Below are 15,516 nucleotides of genomic sequence, written 5' to 3'. Positions count from 1 at the left end.
CTGGCTTATCAGCTGGCAGTGATGCTATGTAATTTAAAAGATGTTAGCAACTTCGGCAGAACCATGGGTTATGGTATTTGTTACTCTAAGTTGAACATAAATCCAAGCCTTAATGTCTAATACATAGTAATGGTTTCCAGTATGCTCCCATGATAAAAAGTTAAATGCAGTAAGCATGTGAATTTTACTTGATTTCAACTACTGCTTGGAATTATTCCTCTGCATTCCTATAATATTGTATTGTGTAGGACAAATGCAATCCAGTTCTAAGAGTTAAAGATATGCAACACAGTTATGTGTTGAAGTTGAAGTTTTACTTCGATACACTGCTTGGCTGTTAATTTAGACAAAATACGCTTTACATTGTTCAGCATACATTTTCTGAGACCTGCTGCAAGCTGATGAGAAGCCATTAAGCTTTGAAACATCTGACTTAACAGTGTTGCAAATTTTTAAATGTATATGGATTTGCCTTTCAGCTGATGTTATGTAATTTAAAAACATCTTGGCAACTTAGGTAGAACTAAGTGGATAATGATAGGTCTTTAGGTTGAGCATTAGCTTAAGCCTTAATGCCAAGTACTCAGCCTCAGTTTCTAGTGGGTGAAGAATTATCCCCATGATTAAAAAACTAAATACAATAAACCATATGGATTTTTATCTGATTTTTTGTGAAAAAATTTATAAACAGCAATATTATAAAGATCTAATTGTAGGTTTACTTTTTTTTTTTTTTTTTTGTTAGTTGTTGGCGCATCAGCTTCTGTGGCCATAATGCACCTCACAAAGTTTTTGTATTTTACTGTGATCCAAGCCCGAGGCGGGATTCGAACCCGCGACCTTTGGGTTGCCAGGTAGGCACTTTACCCACCTGGCTAGCCCAGTCGGCTGTAGGTTTACCCAGCTGGTTACAGGACTAATTTCAAACCAAGTTGACACAGTCAGCAATATAGCAGTTTGTTTACCATGATGTTTTACATTAATCGCTGCAATTTTTGTATTAATTATTAAATTTTTGTTCTCATTCAAATCGGAACAAAAATTTAATGCATTTTGTTAAATTTTTTATAATAGTAAAATTTTAATTTGTTACTTTTATGATTTTTTTAATGTCTTGTAATAGTGATAGCTTGTTTAAGTGCTTTGTGAAAATTTCATCAGGTGCAGGCATGAGCAACCACAGAATAATTGCTCATGCCTGCACTACAAATGCAAACTGAAATGTCATTTAAAAAAAGTAAAGTAATCTTATCTTGGATATGTGGATGGCTATCTTGACATAAAAATATGAGAGGTGACCATTTAATTCGCAGACTGGTGCAAGATCTTATCTTAATTGTCATCATCTGAATCTTCTGTGGATTTCTTCTTCTCGAAATACTCTCCCTTGAACTTTTCACACTTTCACCACCATCATACCCATGGTGGTGAAAGTGTGCTTTCACCACCATGGGTATGATGGTAGTGAAAGTGTGAATTTAATTTAATGTGCTTTCACATTAAATGCTTCTTGCAAGCCATTTTTCGAAAGATTGTGAAGTGCTTCCATTGTGGCTCTGCGAACCTCATGTCAGATGTGAAATGCCTTTTCAGAGCTTTCTTCAGACATGGAAACAGGAAGAAATCACATGGGACCAAGACTGGTGAATAAGGGGAATGTGGAAGAACCTCAGCACCTGTGGTAGTGATCACTGCCTGCAAAATATTAGCTGTATAGGACCTGTCATTGTCTTGATGGAGAAACCACTTTACACTGGAAAGTTCAGTCACACCAGAATATGGTCATCCTACCAAGATGCTCATTACCATATGCTTCATTCATCTCTTTAACTGTTTTCGATGGATTTAAGCCCCATCTTATGGCGTACTGGCATGCACACACAGTCTGCTCAGTAGCGATCAGGGAGAGTGCCACTAGTGGCAGTTATGGAAAGTTCACGCGGTAAACATAATCTTGCACCAGTCCACGAATTAAATGATCACCCCTCGTAAATGTTCACAAGAATCTACAAATGAACTTTTGTTCACTTATACATTTATTATGTTATATGTTCTGAATCCATTAACTAATACTACACCTCGAATACACTTGATACATTTTTGTTAATAGAAATATGTGCTACGACAGCAGGTATCACTTGTTATCTGTGTTGATAGCAGCATGTGTTTAAAATAGTGGTTAAATCAATCTCTGCTTAGATCATTGAGTTTGCATTTATATCATGACTATTTTGCAAAATTACACTGGTTTTGATATCTTTCTTCCTCTTTGTAGTAGTTTAAAACACTATTGGAGCAGTTTTCGAGGTGGAGGTAGTAGTAGTAGCACCACATTTATTAAAAATAAATATAAATAGACCTTCTCAATAAAGAAATGCTCTTCATTTATAGTACAATATCCAAATGAAAATGTTAACACAGGGGAGATCAGTGGAAAAAGAATATTGCTAAAATTCAGATTTAAGTCTAGCATAGCAAATTGATAATGTCTTGCAGTTATTAAATATAGGAATTTAACTTATAATATCTTATCATATTTCTTCACCTCTGGCTATAGATTTCAATTCATAAATGACACTTGTTTTCCATAGAATGACTGTAGTTCTGTACAATGTATGTCTCATCCTTCTCATTTCTAAAAATTATCTGTTTTTGTCTCCAACTGCTCACCTGTGTCCTACTATAACTAATATGACCTCCAAAGGTGCAGCAATCAAAATTCTAAGAATGGGCTTCTGATTTGGGTGTAATTAATATTGTTAGTTGGGGTAATATAGTTCTGAATAGTTGCCTTAGATACAGAAATACTATTGTATTAACAATGGTGGATGTTACTAAAAACAGTTGGTTTAATTATTATTTTTTTTTTTTAGGCTGGATGGGAAGAAAAGACAGACTTTCAATTAGCTGAATCAATTCTTCTAAAAATGGGACATTTTTTTCAAGTTCAGGTAAGGTGTTTTTAAAGCAATAAATATACATATTTTATTTCAGATACACAAGAACACTGAAGAGAATTCAAGAAACTGAACTTTCACAATTATAGAAATCAGAAACCAAAATAAGTATACAAACCATCATTAAATTTTGCAAATACATTGCCCTTTGTATCTGTAAGCAATATCATTCTATCCTCTTAAAACAGGATGGAATATCAACTACTTATGTTATAAGTGAAACACAGTATTGTTTGAGTAATTTGTCTAGACATCAGATATTGGCAATTGACTGAATCTACTGTGAATCACTGACGTGTAGCTTGATTGTCTGTGCGAGTGGTTGCATAATGGAAGTCTGCATTATCTTGTAATGGTATTAGTGTGAGTGGGTCAGGGAACATTTTAAAAGCAACCATAAGCCTAGTATTGGCCCACAAAATAATGACTGTAGCCTGAGAAGATTGCCAACTCAGAAAAACAATGTATGCTAGCTAGTTCAGGATTGATAAGCAGCATTGTACTGGTTAAACACAGTCCCTTGCAGTGGTATAACTGCATTTTTACATGCTGATGATTCCCATTCATATAGACAGCCATGGAGCTTACCACTATCACGAAACCATATAGACCTACAGGCTGAAATGATTTGGGACAAGGAGTTGGGAGGCAGCAACAGAGATGTGTAATTTTTGCTGATGAATCTAGATTTTGTCTTGGATGTAATAATGTTAGAAAATGCATCTAGGGATGAGCACATCTGCTTTTGCAGAAGCATGAATTATCAGCATCACACAGAACTAAGCCCAGGAATTGGTATACATTTTATTCTATGGGGGCAAAAGAATTATTGATGGCGGTTAGAATGAACAGACATTGAAAATACACATAGCTGTAGAGTCCTGAACAGAATTGGGAAAGACTATTTTGGATATGTATCTTTTTTTTTTTTTGGGGTTAAAAGCTGTTAACCCTCTGCAAATCCCATATTTTATCCATGTTAATGAATAGTATAAAAAGAGCTTCTGATTTAGAGATAATTGTTAGAGATGTTCTGTTGGTTTCTTCAGTCAGTTTGCCTTTTTTGTTCATATATCTATTGTACATTTGTAGCAATCTTCTTTCAAGCAGGCACAAAATGTTAGCAGATTCAGAAATAACTGATGGTTAGTGGTCTTGTTGGAGTATAAACAGAATAACAAGATTAGGTGCATAGTTTGGATTAATATTTCTTTTTATTCTGCAGCTTCCTAAACAAGAATGAAAAATTTCTATGTGCCTAGTTGTTAAAATTAATTAGTTTTATTACTTTTTATTGTATGAAAACTTTTAATTTCATGTATTATACTATCAGACAGGTATATACAAATAAACAAAATAAAATATATAGAGTAAATCAACATAAGTAATTCCACAACTTTGTAAGCCTATATTTTTCCTAAATTTGTTTTCCTAAACATGTTTTCCTAAATTCAATACATACAAAGCCCTGATTCTGAAGTTTTTAATGGCTAATAGTGGTTGAGTTTTTCTCGTAGTTTACGAACAACAAAAATGCACTTTGCACTGGAACAAATAGCATGCTTCTCTTAAAACAATCCAGTCTTCAGCTCAAATTCTTATTAAAATGAAACATTAAAATAAACCATAAGCTAACTAGCTCAGGGTTTGATGTGTAGTGGGAAAATAGTCTCCCATTAGATATTCCATTTATGACGCACGGGAATCTTTTTTTGCATAGAATGCTTCATCAGTGCTCTCCAAATGTAGCAAATAAAATAAATGGATAAAATAATTTAATGAATTCTTTCACTCGTAGAGATATGACCGATTCGACATGCAACGAAATTGAAAGCCGAGAGCCCCATCTGACCCCGAAACACATCAAACCAACTCGGCAAGACCATGATTGTGAGAAGACGTTTGTGTCAGAATAAATAATCAAAATCAGAAAACCGCTTATGAGAATAAATAAAATCGTGATTAAAAATTTGGATGAACACATAAATTAAACGAAATTATAACTTTTCCCTTCCATAAGTAGACAACACTTTTTAACTGATCACCGTGTTCACAGGATGGAAATATCGTGGTGTGTGTGTCCATTAGGCTCTTAAATGGAGAGATTATTTGTATTGACGCATGCATAAAAAAGACCAAGACCAGAAATCCGAAATTAGGTAAGGGCATCGCACGTTGATAAAATTTTCGTGTAGTTTCATTTCAAGAGTTTCAGTGATCAACAATTTTATGTAATTATATTGTATGCTTAAAATCTTTTTCATACAGAAGTTCTTTGCTAGATAATAAAAAAAAATTGAGCATCATCCCACAAGTTATCAAACCATAGAAAACTGAAGTACAGCTTTTGTATGAAATTCTAAAAAATTAGGATATCAAACTAGTCATGGATTCCAAGTATCCCAGCCTACTATGCAGAGAAGTTTTGACTAAAACTGTCAGAACCTAAACAGTACAAACTACAAATTACGCAAGCCATTACAGATGACAAGAGAAAACATTGTAGTTTCCGAGTCAATTTTGTGCAGATGGACATTGAAGTTTTCTTCAGCTATCTAATTTAGGCATCTGAATAGTGTAGTCATATATAGTAAATGCATAATTTGGCACTTTACAACCTGGAATACGTTAAAATCCAGAACATTTTACCAAAAAAAATATTTACAATCTGGGAATATTAAGAAAGCAATCTAACGCTTGTATCAGTGCTTGCGTTTATCTTTAAGAATCCATGTGAAAAAGGGTAACATCTTTTTTTATAAGATGTTTGCAGGACTTCTTTCGTTATTTTTATTTTTTTTCTGTGGCCAGCAGAACAAACTGCTTTTGCAATCAGTTGCCTTGGTATTATGCTGCTTTCAAACTAATGGTCTTTCCAAAGGTTAATTGGCCACTTGTTTAAAAGTTTACTGCTTTGGCAGCATGCAGACAAAACAGTTGTAAAGAAGTGATGTAAGATACTATGTGTTATATAAAATTAGTTTTCAAATTTTAAATACAGCAAAAACTCTGTCAAAAGCAGTACAATACCAGAGCAACTCATTACAAAGGTCAGTTTGTTCTGCTGTGTAAATTCTGACACTATTATCCATGCAGTGAATAATACAGTGGTAATAATTTACACAGCAGAACTGCTGTGTATTATTTCACAGCAGTTCTGTGTAATAATATAGATGAAAGAATGAGATTAGTCCCTATAAGTGTTTACAGATGTGAATAAGTTCAGTTGTCTGTGCTAATATTTACTGAATTGTGCTCCTGTAAAACTGCTCGACCACTAGGTATACATTCCTAAAACCCAGAAAATTTTAAATTCTGGAACTTTTCAATCCCTGCGAGTACAGATTTTAAAGAGTTCACAGTATTTCTCAATTCCTTATTTCAAGCCTAACTGGCAGAAAAAAAAAATTTTGAAAGTACTGGAGGATGCTCTCACTGAAGTTGGGAAGTTATTCCCTGGCCTTTTGGCTGTGAAGGGAAAGTTGCAAACCAGTTACAATCAAATGTTGCAATAATCTCTTTCTCTCTCTCATTTGAGGTTTCAATTGGAAAATCCATATTCTAATTCAAGTATATATGAGGGGGGGAAATAGGTAACATAACAGGAAAACATTGAAACAATCCAAGTTTTTATTTTTTTTTCCCTCAAAAAAACAGCAAAAGCATAATTTCATGCACAGTTACACTTATGATTTTCAATGCTAGATGTAGTTGCATAGACCATAAAGATAATTTGCATTCAAATAAAAAATATTTAGTACAAACTATCCTTCATGGAAACTTAATCAGCACAAGTGTCAGCATCTGCACTTGTTTAGAATTCCAGGTTCAAGTCCTGTCAAAAAACTGAAGGAATTTTTAAAAGCCTATTTAAAAGCTGGGGCTGACTTACCAATCTCAGGCATCCCACAAGTTATTCCTATTATTATGTACCCTCCCCTGTTCAATATACAAATTAGCCTGAGGCAGATGAACTGTAACAGTTAATGCAGGCTGATACAACTGTTTATTGTAGCCATTTTTACAAAATAAGTTACAAAGACTAAGATTGTACTGGAATAGTGTTTATTTCCAAGATGGCTGAACAGTCCACACATTGTGCCCCTATGCACGTCTGGTATATCATTCCCAGTCCTGTTATTTCAAGACTTTATAACACTGCATGGCCTCCAAGGTCCCTACCCTCTGTGAAAATGACCATTTCCTGTGGAAATATGCAAAGGAAAGTGGGTGTTTTCCCCCACTTTGCCCTTAGAATATTGCTAAATGAAAACAATGATGAAAACTGTTATATAGTGTTATGGAAAATTATTTACCATACATTAACATACTAATGAAGGAGGACATTATGGTCAGTTATGGATATTTCTCTCTCTCTCTCTCTCTCTCTCTCTCTCTCTCTCCCCCCGACGCCTCCGTAGCCAGGTGGGAAGGAGCAGCAGTGCGTAGCACACACTTCTTGATTAGACCAGGGTTCAAGCCCGTCACCACCAAATACGGAGGATGCGGAAAAGTCAGGGAATGACCACCGCATATCCCGGAGCAATATGGCCTTAGTTGCTAATGCTCCTAAAAACTAAATAACAAACAACAACTCTCTCTCTCTCTCTCTCTCTCTCTCTCTCTCTCTCTCTCTCTCTCTCTCTCTCTCACATGTAAGATAAAATCTGCATGCTGCCACAAAAAAAAAGTACAGGGCCTATTAACTGTAGTATTGGTTACCATAAGCAGTTGAAATGAAGTGACATCTCTCTAGTTTTTGAGGTTGGAGGCTAACTGGATTAGAGTATAAAATAAAACTACCAAATACAAATGATTGGAAGAGTAATATTATTCCCAAAAACTTGGACATTTTTTGTATAAATAAAAATAAGTGGCAGCAGAAATTTTGTAGTTTCAGCTTTAATTCATTACATTATCAAATTTGAATAAGGCTGCGGGAGTAAAAACATTTCATAAACAATGCCAAGTAGTTTTCTAACCCATAAAATAATTATAACAAAAAATAGACTTCACTCAAACACTTCTGAAAGTGATCACATGTGGTAACTGGTAATTCTCTAAGCACTTTTCAAACTCATGATCTTGCACATAATTTTTTATTATCCAACCAATCCTCAGATTGCAATTGAAAGGTACTTAAAGGTCAATGTGATTGGCCGCTAGCATACAGTCAATGGCTTTCCTTTGGTATGATTTTTGACTGCATACAGTCAAATTATACCAGAGGAAAGTATTTATTACTAAAAATGGAATAATAGAAATTTAAGGTCTACTTTGGTTATTTTCTGTTCTGTTTATTTTTTAAATGTTCATTATTTTATTTTTTTTTTTTTTTACAGGATGATTATTTAGACTGTTTTGGTGATCCTAAAACAACAGGCAAGATTGGTACTGATATTGAGGATGGCAAATGTAGTTGGCTGGTTGTTCAGGCACTAAGCAGAGCTACTCCAGCTCAGAAGACTATTATAGAGGTGCGTATATATGTTTCTATAGAAATGTAACACTTTTTAGCTTCTCAAGTATCCACAGAAGGAATATGAATAGCAGAATAGTGGTTATTAACCCTTGTGCCAGCCACGCATCAAAATTATTTAAATTGCAGTCGAAGTTCTATATAATGACCCCCCTAGGGAATGAGAAAACGGTCATTATATCGGAAGGGTGTTATATCGATTGTTCATCAAATAGCATTAGGTTAATGAGAAATTGGCAGAGACCAACCACATAGGACATTATGTGTGGGACATTAAAAAGAGGGTTGCTATAAAGAGCTTATGCTATATATGAAATAAAAATTATCCATTAAAGTGACACTGAAGGTGAATTTTAGTATTCCTTCATTATTGGTTTGACTTCTGATCTGTATCATTGTTTGTTAGAGAAGTTTGGTCATAAAAAAAAATTGTATTTCAGACTTTGTGAAGCCTATTCTGCATATAATTATCAAGATTCCAAAACAAGAATTTAAAAGCAGCAGCATCTCTAGCATGCAAAAATTGAAGCATGCTTGCTTCACCTTTGATCCTTACATCTTCCAGTGGTAGTGATCACTTGCTTTAGATATCGTTTACATCTGAAGTTAGCATCCTGTGACTGAAGCATGTGGATTTTTAGATTTTTGTTTCTTTCAATTTTCACTTGCCAACACAAGATACAGAGGTTATCTTATGTTTATTTGGTTTTTAGGAGCATTAGCAACTAAGGCCATATTGCTCCGGGATATGCAGTGGTCATTCGCTGACCTTTCCACATCCTCCGTATTTGGTGGTGATGGGCTCGAACCCCGGTCTAATCAAGAAGCGTGTGCTACGCACTGCTGCTCCTTCCCACCTGGCTACGGAGGCGCCTGTTATCTTATGAACATGCCTCTCTTTTCAACATTAGTCTCCTAGAAGCTGCACACATTTGTTGCACCTGTTCTTTTGAGCTGTGAAGGCTGTGGCAGAGTTTTCTTTGGAGGCATGTTCAGCCCAATGGCAAAGGCAGCTGCTTCTTGGCTAGGAAATTTTCTGTCATGAAGAGCATCCTTGTTGTTGAGAACAACCAAAAGTCACTAAGTGCAAGGTCAGGCAAGTATGGAGAATGTAAGATAACCTCAACATTGTTTCCTTTAAAAAAATTTTGCACATTTTCAGAACAATGGGATGAAGTACAGGGTGTCCCAAAAAGGTGTAACCAATTTTAAATGTTTGTAACAAATGTAATTTTAATGATAGAAACACAAAACCAGCGCTAAATGTGAAAAAAACAGTTGGTTTTTACTGACATTCAACATGTGCACCACTTGTCACACGAACAATATTTAATCGGTAATAAAGTTTGTCATGTTTTTTCAAGGATGTCACGCTTAATCATGGTAATTGCATTTGTAATCCTGCGCTTTAAGTCTGTGATGTCTGCAACAGAGGTCTTGTAGACTGTCTTTGATGAATCCCCATAAGAAGAAATCACAAGGGAATAAATCTGGTGAACATGGTGGCCATGCAATGGGACCATCACGCCCAATCCAATGGCCAGGAAACTTGTCATCAAGAGACCTCCTCACACTCAAAGCCCAATGTGGCGGCACTCCATCCTGTTGGAAAATAACCCCATTTGGCAGTTCATCCAATTGAGGATACACATAAAACTCAAGCATGTCCTGGTAATTATCCGCTCTCACAGTCGCTTCTTGAAAGAAAAATGGTCCAATAACATGATTAACCATGATGCCACACCACACATTCACCTTTGGGCTATCTCGCTGATACTTCCGCACGCAATGTGGGTTTTTAGTCCCCCAAATTCTGGCATTTTACTTATTCACCTTTCCCGAAACATGAAATGTGCACTCGTCGTCCGTGAAACAAATCCATGTCATTACACGTTCATCTTGTTCCATTTTCTCCAACATGTTTGTATTGCTCATTTAAAATTGGTTACACCTTTTTGTTTGTGTGACAAGTGGTGACATGTTGAATGTCAGTAAAAACTTCAACTGTTTTTCTCACATTTAGTGCAGGTTTTGTGTTTCTATCATTGAAATTACATTTGTTACAAACATATAAAATCGGTTATACCTTTTTGGGACATCCTGTATTGTCCTGATGGAAACAAATGTGATTTGGTCTGTGTGGACATTTTTTCTTCAGAATTTTTTCATATGAGTTTCCTGTCACTGTTACTGACTTGGGTACAGAATGTGTAAGGATTATTCTATCAATATCCCAGAAAACGGCAACCATCTTTTTTTTTTCCTGCACTTTCAGCAATACAGAACTTTTTGGGCAGTGGTGAATCAGTGTGCTTCCACTGGGCAAACTGAATTGAAGAGTGGAACCCCTATCTCAACCATTGTGACAATCAAGGAAAAGAGAGAGCCATTCAATGCAGCATCTCAAGTGAACATTGCTTCACACAAGTTAACACAATTGTCTTTTTGTGTGCATCTTCTTGATGAGTGAAGTTTGCCATTTTAAGTATTATAAACATGATATACTGTTTAGGGTGCTGCAGTCGATGGCATACTTTATTGTGCTGCCATTTTCTGAAAACAATCATAACTAATTGTCAGTTAGACTAAAAGCAGTTCTGCACATGTACTTTGATTATTTTGTCAGAAATAAATTTGGGCTCCTTATAACTTGAATGCACCTTGTAACACCCAAGTGAGAGTGTTTAAAAAACATGTTATAGAAAAGCACATTATATCTGTCAACTATTTTAGTGCAGTTTTGGCTTACAAAAGCTGAACTTGAAGAAATTCAGTGGAATTCAGATCCAGAAACTGATGAAATCAAAACATAAAACAAATGTAAAGAATATTATGCTTTTAAAAAAAAGTAATTGAATTTGGTTTTTTTTTATTATTCAAGGTAATCAAGTCAAAATAAGCATAAATTAATATTTAAACGTGTTTATGTACAGATTTACACATTTAATTATGCATTTATGTACAGATGGTCTGAAAAGGTAGCTCATGGTGTCTTGTCAATGATATACAGGAATTTTTCTAGCAGGCATAAGGAAGTGATTATCCCCTTGTATAAAGCAATGGTCAGGCCACACCTTGAGCACTGTATACAGGTCTGAAGGCCTCATTTTAGGATGTAGAGCTGCTGGAAAGAGTACAGAAGAGCAGCAAGATTAGTGAATGGAATGAAGGGTTGCTCTTATGAAGAAAGGCTTATAAGTTTTGCAAATTACAGTGTCTGGAGACTTGACACTTGCAAGATGATTTGATTGAGGTGTATAAGTCCTTGAATGGTTTGAGCAAGCTCAATACTGATGGGATTCTTCCTCTTGCTGAGATCACGCACCCAAGGGGGCATAAATTCAAATTGAGGAAAGACATTTGTAGAACAGATGTGCAGAAATTTACCTTTAGCCAGCGGGTGATTGATTGCTGAAACAGGCTTCCATCTGTTGTTGTGGAGGTTGACAACTTGAATAAATTCAAGGCAGAACAAGACAGGTAATTGGAGCAAATGGATGGGTGAAATGATAAGTGTTTTTTTGCTGATGCTATATAAGCTTGGTTTCTTGTATCATATGCTTCTACTAATGCTAATGTTTTCATTTTGCAAAACTTCTCAATTTCCTGAAGAAACTCAGCAGAGCCCACCCCTATGAAAACTGATTATAAGGAGCCCCATGTGTATGTTCTGTAAACTTACTCTTAATGTTAATAGGCACAACAATAAACAAAGAAATTAGCAACAAGTGTTTTGTTACAATTCTGTGTGCATTTTTTGAAATGCATGATTATTGTAACTGTTGTTGGGCTGCCCTTGTGTGCACCCACATAAGTGCGCATGTGACACACACACACACACACACACACACACACACACACACACACACACACACACACACACACACACACACACTAAATAATATTATTTCGGTGGGGTGTTAAAACAAAAAAAAAAAAAAATTGCAGTTATGCTGCATTTGATAGGTGCTCTTGCACATTATGCTGGAAAACTGTAAATTTCACTTCAAAAACTAATGTAGTAAAACAGTGTCTATATTTAAGAAAGTAAAGAAAGTTTTAGTCACAATCTTGAGTGAAAAATTTCCAGGCAAAAATTCTCTTTGAATTACACCTCACATATAGCATGACCACTACTGGTTAAATTTGCAAAACATGCCAAGTGCCTAAAAATAAGTTAAATTTGTTTTACTTTTATAGTGCAGCAGAAACAGGCTTTTTTTTTTTTTTTTTTTTTTCCCCCCCATTTATTGAGTAAAGTAGCCCCTAGCCAAAAAAATCTGGCAAATCTGCCATACATATAGAAATGGTATAGTACAGTATACAATTATTAACAATACAAATTTCACATTACAAATCAACTATACTGTGCAATGGTCATCCCCTCAGCTACAGCACAACAACCTGGACAAGTAGGCTACAACAGAAACCGATGAAGAGACACTGTCTACAGATGAGCACAAGCATCACATCCTAGAGACTGATCATCGCCGGTAATCTCCAAAAGATATAAACAGCCAGCAGTCAGAAGGCTCAACAGAAGTTACTCATATTAACGAACAAACCAAGCTGGAAGAAGGTGTTATTGCAGAATCAAATCCAGGAAAAATAACTAAGGCTTCTTGCCAACACAATTGGTAAGAGCAGAAGTGGACACCCACCCACCCATTAAGGAAACAGAGTACCAACAATCCTTCCACCTCTGCAAAGAATTTTCTCTGTTCCTATATAAAAAAGTAACACTGTTCCATGTAAATAAGAGGGTGCAGTCCACCAATTCAACCTTAACTCTTCTGATTGCAAAATATATTCCTTCTCACGAAAATCAAATTTGCAAAATTATCCCTTTTTTTTTTTTAATAAGTATGGGCTCAATCCCATCCACCAACGAGTTACATTATCAACATTATTCAGTAAATGCAAATCAGCATATTCCAAACAATTAAACATGTTTCCAGATCACCACAGTTGCATCTTGCTGTGATTCCAAGACTATTCAGTTTAGCAAAAAAATTATTCGTGATCTCTTTGTATATTCCTACTATGTAGATTTGGTACTAACCAGATCGGTTTAATACACTTCACACCATTAACATAAGGGAAAAATGTGCATGTTATTCTACCTTTTTCTGAACAATTCCATCTATTTTTCCATTTTTGTAAAAGGAGCTCCCAAATCCTCTTTTTGTTTCTCAAGTCATTTAGTGTTAATTTCAATGCCCAGCAATCAGATTTTATACCTCTTCTCTAAATAAAGTTTCTAAACACTAACTGCAAATGAAGTGGCATTTTGCCAGCTAACTGGAAACCGTTCTGCAGGCATAACATTTTGAGTAACGTAAAACTATATATAGAATAGAGCTTTCTGGTGTTGCTTACTTTGATAGCATGGCCAGCTCAGATTGCACCATACATAACAATCGGCAGAAAAATCCAATTGTAAATCAAATGGAGTGCTTTTCCCCATTTTCCTTTATCTCCCATTTCATGGCATTATTCTTGAGATCATTGCAATAAATTTCTTCACCTTCTCTGATATATAGTTAATATGCAAGATGAAGTTCAAGCCACTAGCAATAGATATTCTCAAGTATTTAATCATTAACACCTGCTGTATGGAAATGCCATTCAACCTTACGAGAGGAGCTCTACTAAGAGCCAGTTTACCCTTCAATGTCATGATTTATTTTTGGATGTAGAGATCGTCAACCTATGCTAAATTACGCCATTAGCAAAAACAGGCAGAGGATAAAATGCAATGGCTTACTGCATTGTGATAAGAGCGGAATGAGGTTGTGGGGGAACATTTCCAGAATAAAGAAAATGTTAGCCTTGTTCAGAGCTGTCCTATAATCACTTTGAGATGGGACAACCAGTGCAGTTTCATAACTGTAGTATATCAGTTGTATTGCTGATTGGTGATAATTTTATTTTATGTTATGGATGGGTAAATCACCTGGTGATTCCAGCAAAAGGACGTCCTTATGAAGAAAGACTTTTGAATATGTGGGTTGTGCACAGCTTGGAAACTAGGCATTTTTTTTTGCTGGTGTTGCATAAGCCTTAGGCTTCCTTGCACCATATGTACATTACTAATATTATAATATGTAAAGGGGCATACTGGGTGGCTGTATATCAGTTTACTGATAATAGATTATTTACTGAGAAGTAAATTATTGAAAAGTTTGAAAAAATTCATTTAAATGTCATAAATAGCATCATATAAATGTAATATTAATAAATTAATGAGCATGAAATTAACTTCAAAGAGGGCCAAATTTAAGTGATATAGCACACTCTGTATTTCTCCTTTTCAAATTATATTATATATATATATATATATATATATATATATCTCTCTCTCTATCTCTATCTATCTATCTATCTATCTATATATATATATATATTAGAAAAGCTTAAAAAAAACTTGCCTATCCTGAAAATAATCTCTTCACACCATTACAACTAGCCAACCAAGATTTCCATTTAAAATTATTTTAAAAAGAAATTAACACTACAAATTGCACTCATAAGAGAAGCCATGCTAATTTTTCACTGATTACTGAGTTAGCTTATTATTAATAGCTGTTATATTAGCATAGTTAATTTGATAAGCTGCTCTTGTCATAGCAGACTTTACAATGTTAATTTTCCTTTCAGGAGAGCTATGGTATATCTGATCCAAGTTGCATTCAAAAGATTAAAGATTTGTATGATGAATTAAATCTTCAGGAGGTGTACAAAAATTTTGAAGATAACACTTTTGAAGAACTCACTTCTGAGATTTGTGCAATTCCCGAAATTTCCAGATTTCCTGTTGAAGTCTTTCATGGATTCTTAAAGATGATACATCGTAGAAATTCTTAGTCATTTAAACTTAGTAGCCGTTCTTTCAGTAAAAACTCATTCTATAATGAAAATCAAAGTTATGTTATAAGAATTATATTTGGTTTTTTGAACTTTTTATTATAGGTATATTTTAAATTATTGTTTCTTTTTGTATTTCTACTTAAATTTAATACCTAATCTTAAAAAATTAAGTCATTTGCATTTAGTGAATTAAATTCACTACAATAAAGA

At 34.9% G+C, this 15,516-nt stretch overlaps 1 protein-coding gene across 2 annotated transcripts in view; it reads left to right on the top strand.

Moving 5' to 3' along the window:
- The window catches only part of Fpps (Farnesyl pyrophosphate synthase), a 72,238-nt gene extending 56,935 nt beyond the window's left edge, over positions 1 to 15,303 (top strand). For both annotated transcript variants that reach the window (XM_090374359.1, XM_090374357.1), the window contains exons 7-9: positions 2,874 to 2,951; positions 8,300 to 8,434; positions 15,097 to 15,303. In XM_090374359.1, the coding sequence (XP_090230485.1) occupies positions 2,874 to 2,951; positions 8,300 to 8,434; positions 15,097 to 15,303 (420 nt within the window). The remainder of the gene's footprint in view (positions 1 to 2,873; positions 2,952 to 8,299; positions 8,435 to 15,096) is intronic.
- The last annotated feature ends 213 nt before the right edge of the window (positions 15,304 to 15,516 follow it).

The sequence above is a fragment of the Mastigoproctus giganteus genome, chromosome 5, assembly GCF_048544385.1.
Source record: "Mastigoproctus giganteus isolate SK-2022 chromosome 5, ASM4854438v1, whole genome shotgun sequence".
Taxonomy (NCBI): Eukaryota; Metazoa; Arthropoda; class Arachnida; order Uropygi; family Thelyphonidae; genus Mastigoproctus; species Mastigoproctus giganteus.
The sequence above is the reverse complement of the archived record's forward strand: the minus strand, read 5'-3'. Positions and strand labels throughout refer to the sequence as shown.